The sequence below is a fragment of the Gorilla gorilla genome, chromosome 5 (genome assembly GCF_029281585.2).
Source record: "Gorilla gorilla gorilla isolate KB3781 chromosome 5, NHGRI_mGorGor1-v2.1_pri, whole genome shotgun sequence".
Taxonomy (NCBI): Eukaryota; Metazoa; Chordata; class Mammalia; order Primates; family Hominidae; genus Gorilla; species Gorilla gorilla.
The window spans coordinates 108,353,106-108,370,640 of NC_073229.2; the positions used below are offsets into that span (position 1 = coordinate 108,353,106).

Below are 17,535 nucleotides of genomic sequence, written 5' to 3' on the forward strand. Positions count from 1 at the left end.
TCTTTTCTGTGTTGTTCTCATGATAGTGAACGAGTCTCATGAGATCTGATGGTTTTAAAAACAAGAGTTTCCCTGCACAAGCTCTCTTTGCCTGCCGCTATCCATGTAAATGTGGCTTGCTCCTCCTTGCCTTCTGCCATGATTGTGAGGATTCCCCAGCCATGTGGAACTATAAATACAATAAACCCTTTTTCCCGTATAAATTACTCAGTCTTGGGTATGTCTTTATCAACAGCATGAAAATGGACTAATATACCTTCTCTTTCCACCAACTGACAAATTCTAGAAAAAAGAATTCAAATAATTTAATGAAAATAATGACTGCACATTTTTGAGTACTTTCTTGCTTATTTTGTAATTTTCATTACTAACAAGTGGAATTTTCAAAATTAGAGGAAAATAATGAATCATGGAAGAGAGGGAAAAAAAGAAAAACAGGTGAGACTAATCTCTTCTCTTCATACTCATGGTTAATTAACCAGTTATTAAAAATAAAATAGTATATATAGTCTCATCTTCCCGTATATACAATGTAAGTTGTGTATATACACAACTTCTAAACAGAAGAGATAGCCAAGTGCTACATATAAGATTGTATAAGAATGCCTTACAATGAGATGTCTTTCTAGCTAGTGCTTCAGGTCCCCATGGCTACATGAAGTATATCCAAATAACAAGTTTGCTTAAATAAACTAAAAACAGAAGAGGATACTGCTAAGGAAGAACTGTCAACAGTTGAAGGGCAGAGATTTTCAAGATGACATGAGGAAAAAGGTCTTGCTTGCAGCATGAATGAAAGAGGTCATTAATTTTCAAGAAAAAAGGAAAAGCACACAGTGTCTTTTTTTCCTCTATAGAAATATCAGGTTGAGCAAGTATCTGCTGAGCATATATAAAAGAAATGACTTCAATGGTAAAGACCATAGTAGTATCAAATGCTCATACCTAATTTAGTAGGTATGAGGTGTCAGAAAGAATAGATTCTAGGCTTTTAAGCAATAACAGAGCAAACATGCAGAAAAACAAATGACCTAAAAGTTAGAAATGAGAAATGGAAAAAAAAAAGAGGTAGGAGAGGCTGCTCAAAAACGGCAGGAAAATGGTACTTTTCTAACTTGAGTTATTAACCTAAGCCATATTAAAATTAATTTAATGGTTATGTAACTTTTTTCCATGCATATCATGAAAAGGGGTTCCTTATCTGCCTTTTACATTGAAAACAGAAGACTCTGTAGTTATTTTATGTATTATTATTACAAGTCAAAAGCTCCCATATTTTTCAACTTTAGAAAATTGAGGCTGGGCACAGTGGCTCATGCCTGTAATCCCAGCACTTTGGGAGGCTGAAGCAGGTGGATCACCTGAGGTCAAAAGTTCAAGACCAGCCTGGCCAACATGGTGAAACCTCGTCTCCACTAAAAAAAAATACAAAAATTAGCCAGGCGTGGTGGGGTGCACCTGTAATCCCAGCTACTCAGGAGGCTGAGACAGGAGAATCACTTGAACCCAGGAGGTGGAGACTGCAGTGAGCGGAGATCATGCCACTGCATTCCAGCCTGGGTGACAGAGCAAGATTCTGCCTCAAACAAAAAAAAAAGAGAAAGTTGAGAAGTGCTAAATACTGTTTTGCAGAGGAAAGGGGTCTAGTTTCATGGAGCAACACTGTCATCCTGTGACAATTCTAGTAATGCAGACATAGCACAAAATGGTACTTGCCTGTGAGACAAACGAAAATAAGTGAAAGGTTAGATTTAGTTTGGTGTTAGGAAACCTTAGGTTTTATATTTACTAACCTCTTTGATACAGCAATGCACAAAGAATTTCATAAATAATATTTTTAACAAAAGAGAATCTTTGACGATGTTTAAAGTTAGCCAATGTTTGAAAATTAACCAATGTTTAAGTTAACTGCTTAATACATGAAGTGGCATGGTAAAACAAAACAAAAACCCCACTGAACTTTTCAGTTCTTAAACCTAGTTCACATACTCATTTGAAGACTTTCAAGTATATATTTTATTTTATTTTATTTTATTTTATTTATTTATTTTTTGAGATGGAGTCTTACTCCGTCACCCAGGCTGGAGTGCAGTGGCACGAACTTGGCTCACTGCAACCTCCGCCTCCCAGGTTCAAGCGATTCTCCTGCCTCAGCCTTCTGAGTAGCTACAATTACAGGCATGTGCCACCACACCTGGCTAATTTTCTGTATTTTTTTAGTAGAGACTAGGTTTCACCATGTTGGTCAGGCTGGTCTCCAACTCCTGACCTCAGGTGATCTGCCCGCTCCGGCCTCCTAAAGTGCTGGGATTACAGGTGGGAGCCATTGCACCTAGCTGAAGACTTTAAAGTATATATTTTAAATATCAGAAATCCAATACCTCAAAGCCAACAAGTGTTTATACTGTATAACTCTAGGTTCTCTACTATAGCATGTATTATTAACAGAGGGTTGACATAAATAATGATGATAATAACAACAACAAAGTTGTAACTGTTTAATGAATCTTAAAAATGTGCTATGTACTATATATTATCTCAGTTGACCATCAAAAGGGTTCATTTTAAAGAAGAGAAAACATGCTTAGAGGTACTCATTATCCAATGTCACAAAGCTGGTAAGTGGCAAGCTTTAAGTTTTAAAAACTTAACATTATAATAGAACCTAATCTGCATAATACACAAATGTACCATTTATGTAACTGTAATAATCTGAAGACATTATGTAATTATAATATTTTAAATAATTTTTGCTTTCTTTTTTACTTGTTTTAATGCTCATCTCAGAATAAAGTTTCTCTGGTCATCCTGAGCACATGAACTTCCTATAAAATACTGTTAATCAGAAAAGTTGTAGCTGTACAATGGCCTTTTAAAAAAATTCATGTCTGCCTACTGAAAACTGTGCAAGGGGATAGACTATCAAAGCACATATGTGACATGGTTCCTTAAATCAACAGCAGTAAAACTGGGGGACATGCACTCAGCACATGCTTACATCATGGTGGAATACTCAGTTGGGCAACAAGTGAGTAATGTGTCTCGATGGGAAAATTGTCTTATAGTTGTAATTTTTTTACCTTTATATTTTAAAATGAAAGTGGATGTAACAAGTCAAAATAGTGGTGACTCTTGGAAAGACAGTGACTAGAAATAAGAGATGTGATGGACATTGTGGTTTAGGTCCTCTTGTTTTCTATCTGGTTGCTGATTACATGGGTGTGCTCAGTATTTCAAAATTCATTGAGTTGCACTATTGTGATACCACAAACTTTTCTATGGGTATAGTATATATCAATTAAAAAGTAAAAAGCAAAAAAAAAAAAGAATGAAATGCAAGCTGCTGATGGTTAGTGCTTTCTGAGTTGGTTAGCGATTTCTATTACTCTTTTTTATCAAGTGTCTGAATTGGTTTAGTTAACCAGTATCCATAGACTGCAAAGCAAGCTGATTAAAAAGTTCCCATTTGCAGCTATTTATGTGATAAAATAAGAATATTTTTATACTATTCAACAAAAACAAAAAACACACACTGGACGGCTGATGGTGATATGAGACCATAACAAATCTCAATAGTTTCTAATTTCAAAAATTCCAAAAGACCATTACTGTCCTCATCTATTTTATGAACAAATGTAACAAACATAAGTTTAAATATTTATCCTGATAAAGTATCATTTTTACCTATGAGAGAGTTCTACATAAGATTTCAACTGGGCCGGGTGTGGTGGCTCACGCCTGCAATCCCAGCACTTTGGGAGGCTGAGGCGGGCGGATCACGAGATCAGGAGATCGAGATCATCCTGGCTAACACGGTGAAACCTTGTCTCTACTAAAAAAATACAAAAAACTTAGCCTGGTGTGGTGGCAAGCGCCTGTAGTCCCAGCTACTCGGGAGGCTGAGGCAGAATGGCATGAACCTGGGAGATGGAGCTGGCAGTGAGCCAAGATAGCGCCACTGCACTCCAGCCAGGGTGACAGAGCAAGACTCTATCTCAAAAAAAAAAAAAAAAATAGATTTCAACTGAAGATGTGCATTCCACTGCTTTAAAAAATTTTGAAAAGGCATTATCTCAAAGACCTTTATAAGCTTTAGGAAAGTCTAGTTGGTCTCAGGTATTTCAGAATTTGGGGATGGGGTGCAGCTTTTTCCTAGAGAAAGAACTATGGAAAAGCACAATAAGACCAAAGTCCCATTTCTCCTACACATGGCAGATTTAACTGAATACTCTGGAGAGGCATAGTAAATTAGTTAACGTTCACCTACAGTGCTACACTATTATCAACAGCATTTATTCATTTATTAACAAATATTTATTTAAAACCTCACTTTACTTGGCCTACTAGCATTGTGTCACCATTAGCAAGTTCCAATTATTTAAATTATTATTATGGTAGAAAAATGTCAGATTTAAAGTTTTCATTATCAATATAGTTATTATATATATATATTTCCTTAGAAATGTAGTCATATTAGTCATAAAGCATTCCATATTTAGAGAACAGTCAGGTTTCTAAACATTTTTACCTGTTCCTGTCATTTCATTCTCAGTCATTTCTGGTAGGCACCTTGGCTTAGGTGTTATTTTATCTTGTTCATCAAGATTGACCTCTGCAACAGAGTCTAATGAATCAAGCAGCACAACTGGAAGAATATAAAAGAAAAATACAAGGAATGTAGATAAACTCAGTGGTTCTGTTGATCTAATAAAATTATTTTAAACATATGCAACGCAGGCCGAGTGCGGTGGCTCACGCCTGTAATCCCAGCACTTTGGGAGGCCAAGGCGGGTGGATCACGAGGTCAGGAGATCGAGACCATCCTGGCTAACACGGTGAAACCCCGTCTCTATTAAAAATACAAAAAATTAGCCAGGCGTGGTGGCGGGCGCCTGTAGTTCCAGCTACTCAGGAAGCTGAGGCAGGAGAATAGCGAGAACCTGGGAGGTGGAGCTTGCAGTGAGCCAAGATTACACCATTGCACTCCAGCCTGGGCAACAGAGTGAGACTCTGTCTCACAAAAAACAAACAAACAAACAAACAAACAAAAAAATGCAATGCATATTAAAACAAAGATAAATGCTTATATACAAAGAATCTATAAACTTATATATGTATATATGTTACAAGCATGTTTTATCTATGTGTGTGTGTGTATATGTATATAACAAATATGATCTTCTTCCGATGTAGAAGACAGTAGGCTAACATCAACATACATATCTATGCTTATGAACAGCCTAGTATACATGTACACATGGAAGGCAAAGGGCATAAGAAAAATAACAAAAAAAATCTTAAATATAACAGAATGGATTCAAGATAGAAACACATTATTGAGAAAGGCTAGGAACTTTAATTCCTTAGAAATATTTAAAAACAAACACAGATAGTGACTCATTCAGAATTACTGAGATGGAATTCTGAACAGACTAATTTTTTGCCAACTAAAACATGAATATAAATAATATTTACCATTAGCAAGCATGCCAGTTTTTTCTTCTTCCTAAATTAAAAAAGGAAAATGATGATATGTTTTGAAACCAAAATTATGTAAAATGACCACAATGCAAATAATAGCAAAATCTGAAATCCAGGGCTTTTTATTCCACATTGAAACGATCAGGAACTGTGTTTTCTAGGCTTCTTTCACCAACCACTCTCATTTATCAATAATTCTTCAAGACTAGCTCTGACAGAATGTCTAAAATTCTCTTCTAAAACTTGGCAATTACCAAAATTAATTTAGACCTTAAAAATTCTTGCTTAAAGTATTTAAGTTCCATTTGCTCATCTACCTTGCTCAAGAATTCTCTGGTTTTTTTGAATGTCAAGATAACAGAGCTATTTCACACAAGAGTTCTGCAATTATAGCATTACCAGTCTATTTTCCCTTACTGTTCAAAATTAATGACTAAATCTTGTACTCATTATTTCATCTATGTTTCAAAAGATACAACTTTCAGAAAGACAGGCCGCCAAACAGCTAGACAGCTGAAGTTCTTCAATATTAGAGGTTCCCTTAGAATAACTTTTCCTATTAATATCACCTATACCTCCTACTTGGGTAGGCAGTTTGTGGGATCTTCCAATAACAGAGCTTTAATCCCTTCCTATTTTGATTCTTACCCAGACAGTGCTCTGAAGCTTCCACAGTTAGGCTGATACCTTTTTATGCATATGGTACACTTTCTAAATATACCACACTATTATGCCTTGTACTGACCTACTCATTTTTCTTTTCTTTTCTTTCTTTCTTTTTTTTTTTTTTTTTTGAGACAGGGTTGCGCTCTGTTGCCCAGGTTGGAGTGCAGTGGCTCAATCTTGGCTCACTCCAACCTCTGCCCCTGGGGTTCGAGCAATTCTCCTGCCTCAGCCTCCCGAGCAGCTGGGACTACAGGCATGTGCCAACCATGCCTGGCTAATTTTTTGTATTTTTAGTAGAGAAGGGGTTTCATCATGTTGGCCAGGCTGGTGACCTATTCATTTTTCAATAAAATATTGTAATTGCCATATTCCAAGTATAAATCTCATTAAATTTCTAAGGATATTCATCACATTAATTTCTATGTTATTTCTAAGGTCATCTCATTTTTTCCTCAAAACTGAGTGACATGTAGACACCCCAGGACCAAATACTAAGTAAACTTGAAAATAAGAAGATTTATAGATACCTGAAAAGTGTTTCTTTTATTTTGAGTCCACGTTTTCATTCATGTTAAAACATCTAGTCCTAACACACAGTACCAAAGAGACTGTGCCCGGATAGAGACCAAAATAATAAATAGTAATAACACATAACAAAACAACAATATTAATTGTTCTACTAGCAACTATTAGATAGCTTCAAAGATAAGTTCTATAAGGTAGGCAATATGAAGTAGTAGCCCTGAACAATTCTTGGTAAGAACTGGAAAATGAGAGAATTAGAGTATGAAGCACCACTGAATATGAATGGAATCATGTAGTTCCTTATCCTAGCCAAGTAAGTTTCAGACGTTAATGTTGTGACTAGCATAATTATTAGGGAAGGACATTTACTATACTTCATAAAGGCAAGTCACACCAAAGAAAAAGTATAAGTTAACATACTTGTTTAAAAATTAGTTTTGAAATTTTAATTAAGCTTTCAATTTCTAAAGCTTAACTTAAGCTTAACTTATTTGCCAAAATAAATCTTTTTTTGTTTGTTTGAGACAGGGTCTCACTCATCAACCAGGCTGGAGTGCAGTGACATGATCACAGCTCACCGCAGCCTTGATCTCCCTGGCTCAAGTGATCCTCCCACCTCAGTCTCCTAAGTAGCTGGGACTACGGGCATGTGCCACCATACTTTGCTAATTTTTTAAAAATTTATTTTTTGGAGAGATGAGATCCCACTATGTTGTCCAGGTTGTCCTTGAGCTCGTGGGCTCGAACAGTCCTCCTGCCTCAGCCTCCCAAACAGTTGAAATTACAGGCATGAACCACTGTGCCTGGCCAAAAATCTCTCATAAAATCATTAATTGTCGTAATTTTTTTCATTAAGATTTACATTAATTTAACATCTTGAGTTAAGAAAATGTTTAACTGAGTATTAGGAGACCTGTAAGTTTACAACAATAAGGAAGATTATGAAGAACTCCATTTTTTGAGCTCTTCATATAGCAATAGGCAGCCAGGTTGATGAAAAAAGCTGCAAAACTGTCAAATATATAATTGATATATACCTGTTTGGGCATACTTATTTTTTCTGATTTGGAATTCTCTTTGGAAGGCATCTCTTCATCTTTAGTAGTCAACGGCACACCAACATACTCATCTTCAAAATCATCACTGTAATTTTCTGAAGAAAGTAATTTTTAAAAGTACAAAGACCACATTGTTAAAAAAGTCAAATTCCAGGAAAAGGCTGTTGATTTCGAAAGGAAGAAGTCTGTATAAGAATAGTTTATTGACATAGTAACATAAAGATGTCTTTAGAGAATCCACAGAACTCTCCAGCCCAAATCAACAGGATATACATTCTTCTCAGCATCACATCACACTTATTCCAAAATTGACCACATAGTTGCAAGTAAAGCACTCCTCGGCAAATGTAAAAGAACATAAATTATAACAAACTGTCTCTCAGACCACAGTGCAATCAAATTAGAACTCAGGATTAAGAAACTCACTCAAAACCGCACAACTACATGGAAACTGAACAACCTGCTCTTGAATGACTACTGGGTAAATAATGAAATGAAGGCAGAAATAAAGATGTTCTTTGAAACCAATGAGAACAAAGACACAACATACCAGAATCTCTGGGACACATTTAAAGCAGTGTGTAGAGGGAAATTTATAGCACTAAATGCCCACGAGAAAAAGCAGGAAAGATCTAAAATCGACACCCTAACATCACCATTAAAAGAACTAGAGAAGCATGAGCAAACACATTCAAAAGCTAGCAGAAGGCAAGAAATAACTAAGATCAGAGCAGAATTGAAGGAGATACAAACACAAAAAACACTTCAAAAAATCAATGAATCCAGGAGCTGGTTTTTTGAAAAGATCAACAAAATTGATAGACTGCTAGCAAGACTAATAAAGAAGAGAGAAGAATCAAATAGATGCAATAAAAAATGATAAAGGGGATATCACCACTGATCCCACAGAAATACAAACCACCATCGGAGAACACTATAAACACCCCTAAGCAAATAAACTAGAAAATCCAGAAGAAATGGATAAATTCCTGGACACATACACCCTCCCAAGACTAAACCAGGAAGAAGCTGAATCCCTGAATAGACCAATAACAGGCTCTGAAATTGAGGCAATAATTAATAGCCTACCAACCAAAAAAAGTCCAGGACCAGACGGATTCACAGCCAAATTCTACCAGAGGTACAAAGAGGAGCTGGTACCATTTCTTCTGAAACTATTCCAATCAACAGAAAAAGAGGGAATCCTCCCTGACTCATTTTATGAGGCCAGCATCATCCTGATACCAAAGCCTGGCAGAGACACAACAACAAAAAAAGAGAATTTTAGACCAATATCCCTGATGAACATGGATGCAAAATAAAATACTGGCAAACCGAATCTAGCAGCACATCAAAAAGCTTATCCACCACGATCAAGTTGGCTTCATCCCTGGGATGCAAGGATGGTTCAACACATGCAAATTAATAAACATAATCCAGCATATAAACAGAACCAAAGACAAAAACCACATGATTATCTCAATAGATTCAGAAAAGGCCTTTGACAAAATTCAACAGCCCTTCATGCTAAAAACTCTCAATAAACTAGGTATTGATGGGAAGTATCTCAAAATAACAAGAGCTATTTATGACAAACCCACAGCCAATATCATACTGAATGGGCAAAAGCTGGAAGCATTCCCTTTGAAAACTGGCACAAGACAGGGATGCCCTCTCTCACCACTCCTATTTAATACAGTGTTGGAAGTTCTGGCCAGGGCAATCAGGCAGGAGAAGGAAATAAAGAGTATTCAATTAGGAAAAGAGGAAGTCAAATTGTCCCTGCTTGCAGATGACATGATTGTATATTTAGAATACCCCATCGTCTCAGCCCAAAATCTCCTTAAGCTGATAAGCAACTTCAGCAAAGTCTCAGGATACAAAATCAATGTGCAAAAATCACAAACATTCCTATACACCAATAACAGACAAACAGAGAGCCAAAGATGAGTGAACTCCCATTCACAATTGCTTCAAAGAGAATAAAATACCTAGGAATCCAACTTACAAGGGATGTGAAGGACCTCTTCAAGGAGAACTACAAAACACTGCTCAACGAAATAAAAGAGGACACAAACAAATGGAAGAACATTCCATGCTCATGGATAGGAAGAATCAATATTGTGAAAATGGCCATACTGCCCAAGGTAATTTATAGATTCAATGCCATCCCCATCAAGCTACCAATGACTTTCTTCACAGAATTGGAAAAAACTACTTTAAAGTTCATATGGAACCAAAAAACCAAAAAAGAGCCTGCATTGCCAAGACAATCCTAAGCAAAAAGAACCAACCTGGAGGCATCATGCTACCTGACTTCAAACTATACTACAAGGCTACAGTAACCAAAACAGCGTGGTACTGGTAAAAAACAGAGATAGAGACCAATGGAACAGAATACAGCCTCAGAAATAATACCACACATCTACAACCATCTGATCTTTGACAAACCTGACAAAAATAAGAAATGAGGAAAGGATTCCCTATTTAATAAATGGTGCTGGGAAAACTGCCATATGTAGAAAGCTGAAACTGGATCCTTTCCTTACACCTTACACAAAAATTAATTCAAGATGGATTAAAGACTTAAATGTTAAACCTAAAACCATAAAAACCCTAAAAGAAAACCTAGGCAATACCATTCAGGACATAGGTATGGGCAAGGACTTCATGTCTAAAACACCAAAAGCAATGGCAACAAAAGCCAAAATTGACAAATGGGATCTAATTAAACTAAAGAGCTTCTGCACAGCAAAAGAAACTACCATCAGAGTGAACAGGCCACCTACAGAATGGGAGAAAATTTTCACAACCTGCTCATCTGACAAAGGGCTAATATCCAGAATCTAGAAAGAACTCAAACAAATTTATAAGAAAAAATCAAACAACCCCACCAAAAAGTGGGCAAAGGATATGAATAGATACTTCTCAAAAGAAGACATTTATGCAGACAACAGACATGTGAAAAAATGCTCATCATCACTGGTCATCAGAGAAATGCAAATCAAAACCATGATGAGATACCATCTCACACCAGTTAGAATGGTGATCATTAAAAAGTCAGGAAACAATAGGTGCTGGAGAGGATGTGGAGAAACAGGAATGCTTTTACACTGTTGGTAGGAGTGTAAACTAGTTCAATTGTGGAAGACAGTGTGGCAATTCCTCAAGGATCTAGAACTAGAAATACCATTTGACCCAGCCATCCCATTACTGGGTATATACCCAAAGGATTATAAATCATGCTACTATAAAGACATATGCACATGTATGTTTATTGTGGCACTGTTCACAATAGCAAAGACTTGGAGTCAACCCAAATGTCTATCAATGATAGACTGGATTAAGAAAATGTGGCAAATATACACCATGGAATACTATGCAGCCATAAAAAAGGATGAGTTCATGTCCTTTGTAGGAACATGGATGAAGCTAGAAAGCATCATTCTGAGCAAACTGTCGCAAGGACAGAAAACGAAACACCGCATGTTCTCACTCATAGGTGGGAATTGAACAATGAGAACACTTGGACACAGGGTGGGGAACATCACACACTGAGGCCTGTCATGGGGCGGGGGGAGAGGGGAAGGATAGTATTCGGAGATATACCTAATGTAAATGACGAGTTAACGGGTGCAGCACACCAACATGGCACATGTATACATATGTAACAAACCTGCACGTTGTGCACACGTACCCTAGAACTTAAAGTATAAAAAAAAAAAAGAACTTTTTCTTTTGCAAACATTTAATGAGAGTTCAATTTATAAGACTATCTTTGGTTTCTGTCATTAGGGTACTTTCAAATAGTTCTCTGAGTTTTATATTTTTAGTCTTTTATATTATTAACCAAATAAAAATTTCTAGAGCTGCCCAAAGGATCTTGAATTACCTTTAAAATAAGACTTTAATATTTATTTTTAAAATACAAACATGACCAATTGCTTACTTATAAAAGGAAGGACCTTTGTGAAATCTTGCCACTTTTAAAAAGGTTGGATTTTGTTTTTTAGGTTGATTTTCTTTTTTTTTTGTCTCTACAGGTATCTCTACTGTAAATCTTAACTAGTACTTACGAAAGATCTCTGACCCTTCCCTTAGGTAAATACTGGCCTTATACGACCTTTGCTGTTTTCCCAATCCTGAGTGCTTCTTATCTGAAGCCTCCAAATTATATCTCAATGACTTTGTGCAGAAGGAAAAAGTGTCTCCATGTTAACGGAGGCATTCAGTCTACTTATGGGAAAGGTTGGACAGGAATTATTTGGCCAGGATCTCTTCTTCAATTTTTAACTTGCTCACAGTATTAATTTAGATCTGTAGCTATAAAAGGGGAACACTTTTTCAGAGTGGAACTGATCATTTTGGAAACAAACATGATCTAATTTGTATTTCAAAAAACTACATCACACTGAGAAACAGGATGGCTTGATGGGAAGAAGACTACATAAGGTACTAGAGTCTACTTCTGGAATGGCTGTTTTTTACTCTTTTGTTAGAATGAAGACGAAGACGACAACTTGTGTGTAATTAATACTGGAAGAAATGAATTTGAGAGGGTTTGGGAGTGAAACAGGGATGCTTCCAGTGAGATCTGGCTACAGAAACATCTACATTTTAGTTCATAAGAAATATGAGCTTGGAACAGCATGTGTATTGTAACTTAGGTAGATAAACTAGGTTAGTTGGTTAACTATGTCAATATTTGTATTCTGAGGCTGAGAAGTTCACTTTTGTTTCTCTTCCAGATGAGAAAGAACACTGTTTGGGATTTTCTAATATCAGTAGATATTAAAATCACAAGATAGTTATAAGTAATTACTTTGCATTATGCACACTTCTAAGTGCTGTGAACAATACAAGTTAAGACTTTAGTAGTCTAGGTGGGAACCACCAAATTTTAAGTGACCCTCGAGATTAGACTTGCTTAAGAAAAGATGATGAACAAGGAAAGAGGAGATATGGGAGAATATGACATTGAACTTGGACAACTACTTAGGATTTGGGAACTAACGGGAGGCGCTGTGGTGTGTGTGTGACTGCGTAAAGAAAGTGTTAGAAACAGTTCAGGCAGTATGGCATAGTGCTTAAGAGCATGACCTGGAGCCAGAAGGCCTAAATTCAATTCCTGGTTCCACTACTTTCAGCTGTAGAACCACTGGCAGGCCACAAAGTCCCTTTGCTTCACTTTTTCCATCTGTAAATTCGGGATAACAGTACTTTTCTCAAAAGATTGCTGAGATGATTAAGAGTTAAAGTGTTCAGAATGGTGGTTGATATGTAATATGCACTGTATATAAGTGTTAGCTATAATGTTTATAGTAATTATTGCTGTTAATATTATTATAGCTACTTTTTTTTTTTTTCTTGAGACGGAGTTTTGCTCTTGTTGCCCAGGCTGGAGTGCAATGGCACGATCTCGGCTCACTGCAACCTCTGCCTCCTGGGTCCAAGCAATTCTCCTGCCTCAGCCTCCTGAGTAGCTGGGATTACAGGTGCCCGCCACCACGCCCGGCTAATTTTTTGTATTTTTAGTAGAGACAGGTTTCACCATGTTGGCCAGGCTGATCTCAAACTCCTGATGTCAGGTGATCCACCCGCCTTGGCCTCACAAACTGCTGGGATCACAGGTGTAAGCCACCACACCCGGCCTATTATAGCTACTGCTGTACTTAATCTAAATCAAAAGTTAATACAGCCAAGTATTATTTCTGATTGGGAAAAGTGCCAATCTAATAAGCATTCATCAGAACTACATTTTATTATTTTCATTCAGTAACTAAACAGCCTACAGGCAAATACTAGCATCCAGCACATGAATGACTGACTTCCTCCCCAGAAACCTGTCATGAATAAAGTACGTTTGAAGTAAGAAGGAAGTGTCATTAGTAGACACAGAGACAAATGAGAGACGAGAAACAAAGAAAAGGAAAACAGCACATGTCAGAGATTTCAGGAACAAACATCAAGGCAAATTAAGTTTATATAAAAATGAAAGAGTAAAACAAATTTGAGAGGGTGATTCTTATATGAGAAACATCAGAGATAATATCTAGACTCTTCCGCATTGTTCGGAAAACAATCAGAATATTTACTTGTACCACTCTGACCTTTTTCGCAGGTAGATATTACATATTCAAGTTACTGGGTTTCTATGATTCTCTATCCTTGTAACTTCAAAAATGTTATTTTCAGAAATAAAAATGTTCTTAAAGCTCAGATAAACCATATGCAATGTAAAAGAACCTTTTGGAAGACATTTTTCATCTTTTGTTGGCAAACTTAGCTGCAAATTTTTAATTTTTTGCCAATCTAGAGGACTTTCTTCTCTGCCATGTCGGAGTTAAAGGGATTGTACTTTCTTTGTAAACAACACAATATATTAAACAACTATTTTCAGATATTAGACAACTGGCAGCAAAAAAATGTGATTCCTAAGAAAACAAGTGAGCTAGCCTACAATTACCTGAAGGCACATACATTCTGAAGTAGTGAGCAGGGGCAGGGCGATTGCGACAATATCACTGAGTAGAGGAGAGCGAGATAAGTTCAGAAAGCCTGAGGCAATTTATAAAATATAAGACAGTAATCAAGAGAGGAGGTGCCTAAGTGAAAACAAAGCCCCAGAAATCTGCATAGGGTGCCCTTGAGTCTTTGCTGAATACTAAGCTGTTAATGCATAAAATGAGCCAAGAACAAGTGGGATGCTGTAAGTTAGACAATTCTCACAGTTCATACAAGACAGGGAGACTTTTGAACTCTAATCTGCTTAAGTGGAGAGACCTCATTGATCACTAGGGGCATTGGGATGTGCCTTAGCAGTAGGGTTAGAGGTTACTAGAGCTACTCTAGACTTCTGCTAACAAAGCATAAGAAAAGCCTCGAAAAAAATCAAGTGGTAGGATCAACTACCACTTGGCTCAATTACCAGACAAGGCTCAATAATACTCTTTAAAAGAAGAAAATAAAATCCAGACACTGAATAACATAAAATTCACAATACCCAATATCCAATAAAAAAATTACTAGACTTCTAAGAGGCAGGAAAAAGTGTCACGAAACTAAATAGCCAACAGAAAAGAGACACAGAAATGAACAAATACTGAGATCTGTAAAATATGTTTAATATTAAGGACTTGAAAAAAATGAACATAATGAAGAAAAATGCTAAAGAATTTTAAAACAAAGATCCAAAATGAACTGTTAGAGTGAAAGAAAAAAAAAAAAAAAGGATGGGATAGGGCCAGGCATGGTGGCTCATGCCTGTAATCCCAGCACTTTGGGAGGTCAAGGCAGGCAGATCATGAGGTCAGGAGATCGAGACCATCCTGGTTAACACAGTGAAACCCCGTCTCTACTAAAAATACAAAAGATTAGCCGGGTGTGGTGGCAGGTGCCTGTATCCCAGCTACTCAGGAGGCTGAGGCAGGAGAATGGCATGAGCCCGGGAGGCGGAGCTTGCAGTTAGCTGAGATGGTACCACTGCACTCCAGCCTGGCTGACAGAGCAAGATTCTGTCTCCAAAAAAAAAAAAAAAAAAAAAAAAAGAGATTAATAGCAGATTAAAGAAAGGAAAAAAACCAGTAACTTGAAGCAAAAGAACAGTGATAGGAACTGTTCTATAGTGAACAGTGAAGCACAGAAAGAAAAAAAGTTTTTAAAAAATGGAATAGTCTTAGTGACCCATAAAACAAAGCTTAGCATTCTAACATAATTAGGGTCAGAGGGCAGGAAGCGGAAAGCAGCATTATTATTAATATTTTAAGAATTTATGGCCAAAATATTTTTTATTTTGATGGAAACTATAAATCCATAGATAAATGATGCTCAACCAACTCTGAACAGAATAAATATAAGAAAAGCATACCATGATACACCATAGTCAAATTGCCAAAAAAAAAAAAGGATAAAACCTTGAAAATAGAGAAAAAAAAATACATGATATATACAAAATCACAATAATAGGAATTACCGGAAACTTCTCATGAGAAATAAGGTCAAAAGACAATAGAATAAAATCATTAAACTGCCCGAAGGAAAAAAAAACACTACATAAAATTCTGTATCAAGTAAAAGTATTCCTCAAAAACAAAGGCAGAGTATATTTTCAGACAAACAAAAGCTGAGAGAACTTGTTCCTAGCAGTAACCTGCACTACAAGAAATGTGAAAGGAGGCTCTTCGTGGTGAAGAAAAATAATTTGAGATAAATTCAAATCTACACAATGGAATACAAAGCACTGGGAATGGTAAATATATGGATAAATACACATTTTTACATAAATATCTATTATATTCCTTAAAAGTACTTTTAAATGATAATTGATTGCTTTAACAACAATAATAATAATGCACTGTGGTGTTTTTAAGACATGTAGAAGAAAAACGTTGACAAAAATAGCAAAATGGTTGAGGAGAGTTTATTGTTGTTAGAGTTCATATAAATACAGTGATATAACATTATTTGAAAGTAGATCGTGATAAGGTAAAGACATATATTGTGACTCACAGGGCAACTAAGAAAAAAATACAACAAAGAAGAATAGCTAAAAAGCCAAAAGAAGAATAAAATGGAATACTATAAGTAATACAGTAGAAGGAAGGACAAAAGCAACAAAAACAAGAAGATGAAAAGAAAACAAATGGCAAAACCGTAAACAACTATATCGATAAATACACTGCTGTAAAGGGTAAAAACACATCAATTAAAAGGCAGAGACTGTCAGATTGAACAAAAATGCTAAAACCAGCTATATGCAGTCTATGAAAAAAACATTTTAAGGCAGTTCACTTTTAACAATTTCTTAGCAGCTCAGTTTATAACACAGGCAAACCCACTCTATCTATTCAAAGCTCTGAGACAATATGATTTTCCTTTTAATTATTTTTCTTATTAATGTCTTTATTAAAAGCTATATTATCTTTTCAAATATTATAAATTTAAGAACCAATGAAATTACCTGCCAGTTCTTCATGTTTCGATTCATTCTCATGTTCGTCATCAGTTAGTTCTGCGTTGGCTTGATTACTGGAAAAAATATTTATTTAATTTAGCATTACATGTTAAAAACATATTCTCATGCAACTCTTTCTGTATACCTTTTTTAAAAATCCCTAAAATTATACATGTCCTCTCTCAAGTCCTTTTGTTCTATCAAAAGCTAAAAATTTGGGAACTTTAAGGAAAACGTTTTGAAAATAAAGCATCTTCGAAGCATTTGATTAATTGCAGTTTAAAAGTAATACAAAGGAAAAAGATGCCCTATTTCTTAAATATACATAATTTTATTACTATGTGCATTTACATGTACAAATATTATCTTACAACCCTAGATATCCCTTCTACACTAAAGATTAGAAACTGACCACAAGCTATGAGAACCAGTGAAGTCCATATGAAAGCCAGAAAAAAAATGCTAAGGTCAGCACTTACATGCTAATAAGCAATTTAATCCTGAAACAGAAGCTGAATAGGAGCCTTAAAACAAAACCTAAGCAAGGGGACAAAGGAGCTTGAGTATGATTTAATTATATTGGATGTATTAGTTCATATACTGCTTTCTCTCAAACCAAGAATCAGTTCTACGTTTTCAGTCTATCAACCCTATTTAGTGAGATCGTTAGAGAAACTATAAGATTATATAATAATGATGAGAGCTACAAACACCTAATATTGCATGTTCAATGCTATTCTGTACTTTGACCGGCCTGTTCTACAGCAGAAATATCAATAGATAAGAATACTGTTAAGAAATAAGAAAAAAGTAAAAAAATTTAGCAAAGTGGCAAAAAGTTGTGGCCCACAA

General features: G+C 36.0%; 1 protein-coding gene across 7 annotated transcripts in view; it reads right to left on the reverse strand.

The window, feature by feature from the left end:
- The window catches only part of CEP162 (centrosomal protein 162), a 102,778-nt gene that overhangs the window by 71,179 nt on the left and 14,064 nt on the right, over positions 1 to 17,535 (reverse strand). For 6 of the 7 annotated variants that reach the window (XM_019030232.4, XM_055391982.2, XM_055391985.2 and 3 more), the window contains 4 exons: positions 16,690 to 16,757; positions 7,710 to 7,825; positions 5,476 to 5,506; positions 4,529 to 4,645 (listed from right to left, as the gene is read on the reverse strand). In XM_019030232.4, coding sequence (XP_018885777.3) covers positions 4,529 to 4,645; positions 5,476 to 5,506; positions 7,710 to 7,825; positions 16,690 to 16,757 — 332 coding nt within the window. Of the gene's footprint in view, positions 1 to 4,528; positions 4,646 to 5,475; positions 5,507 to 7,709; positions 7,826 to 16,689; positions 16,758 to 17,535 lie in introns of those variants that run through there. The other variant, XM_055391986.2, reaches the window with a different exon arrangement.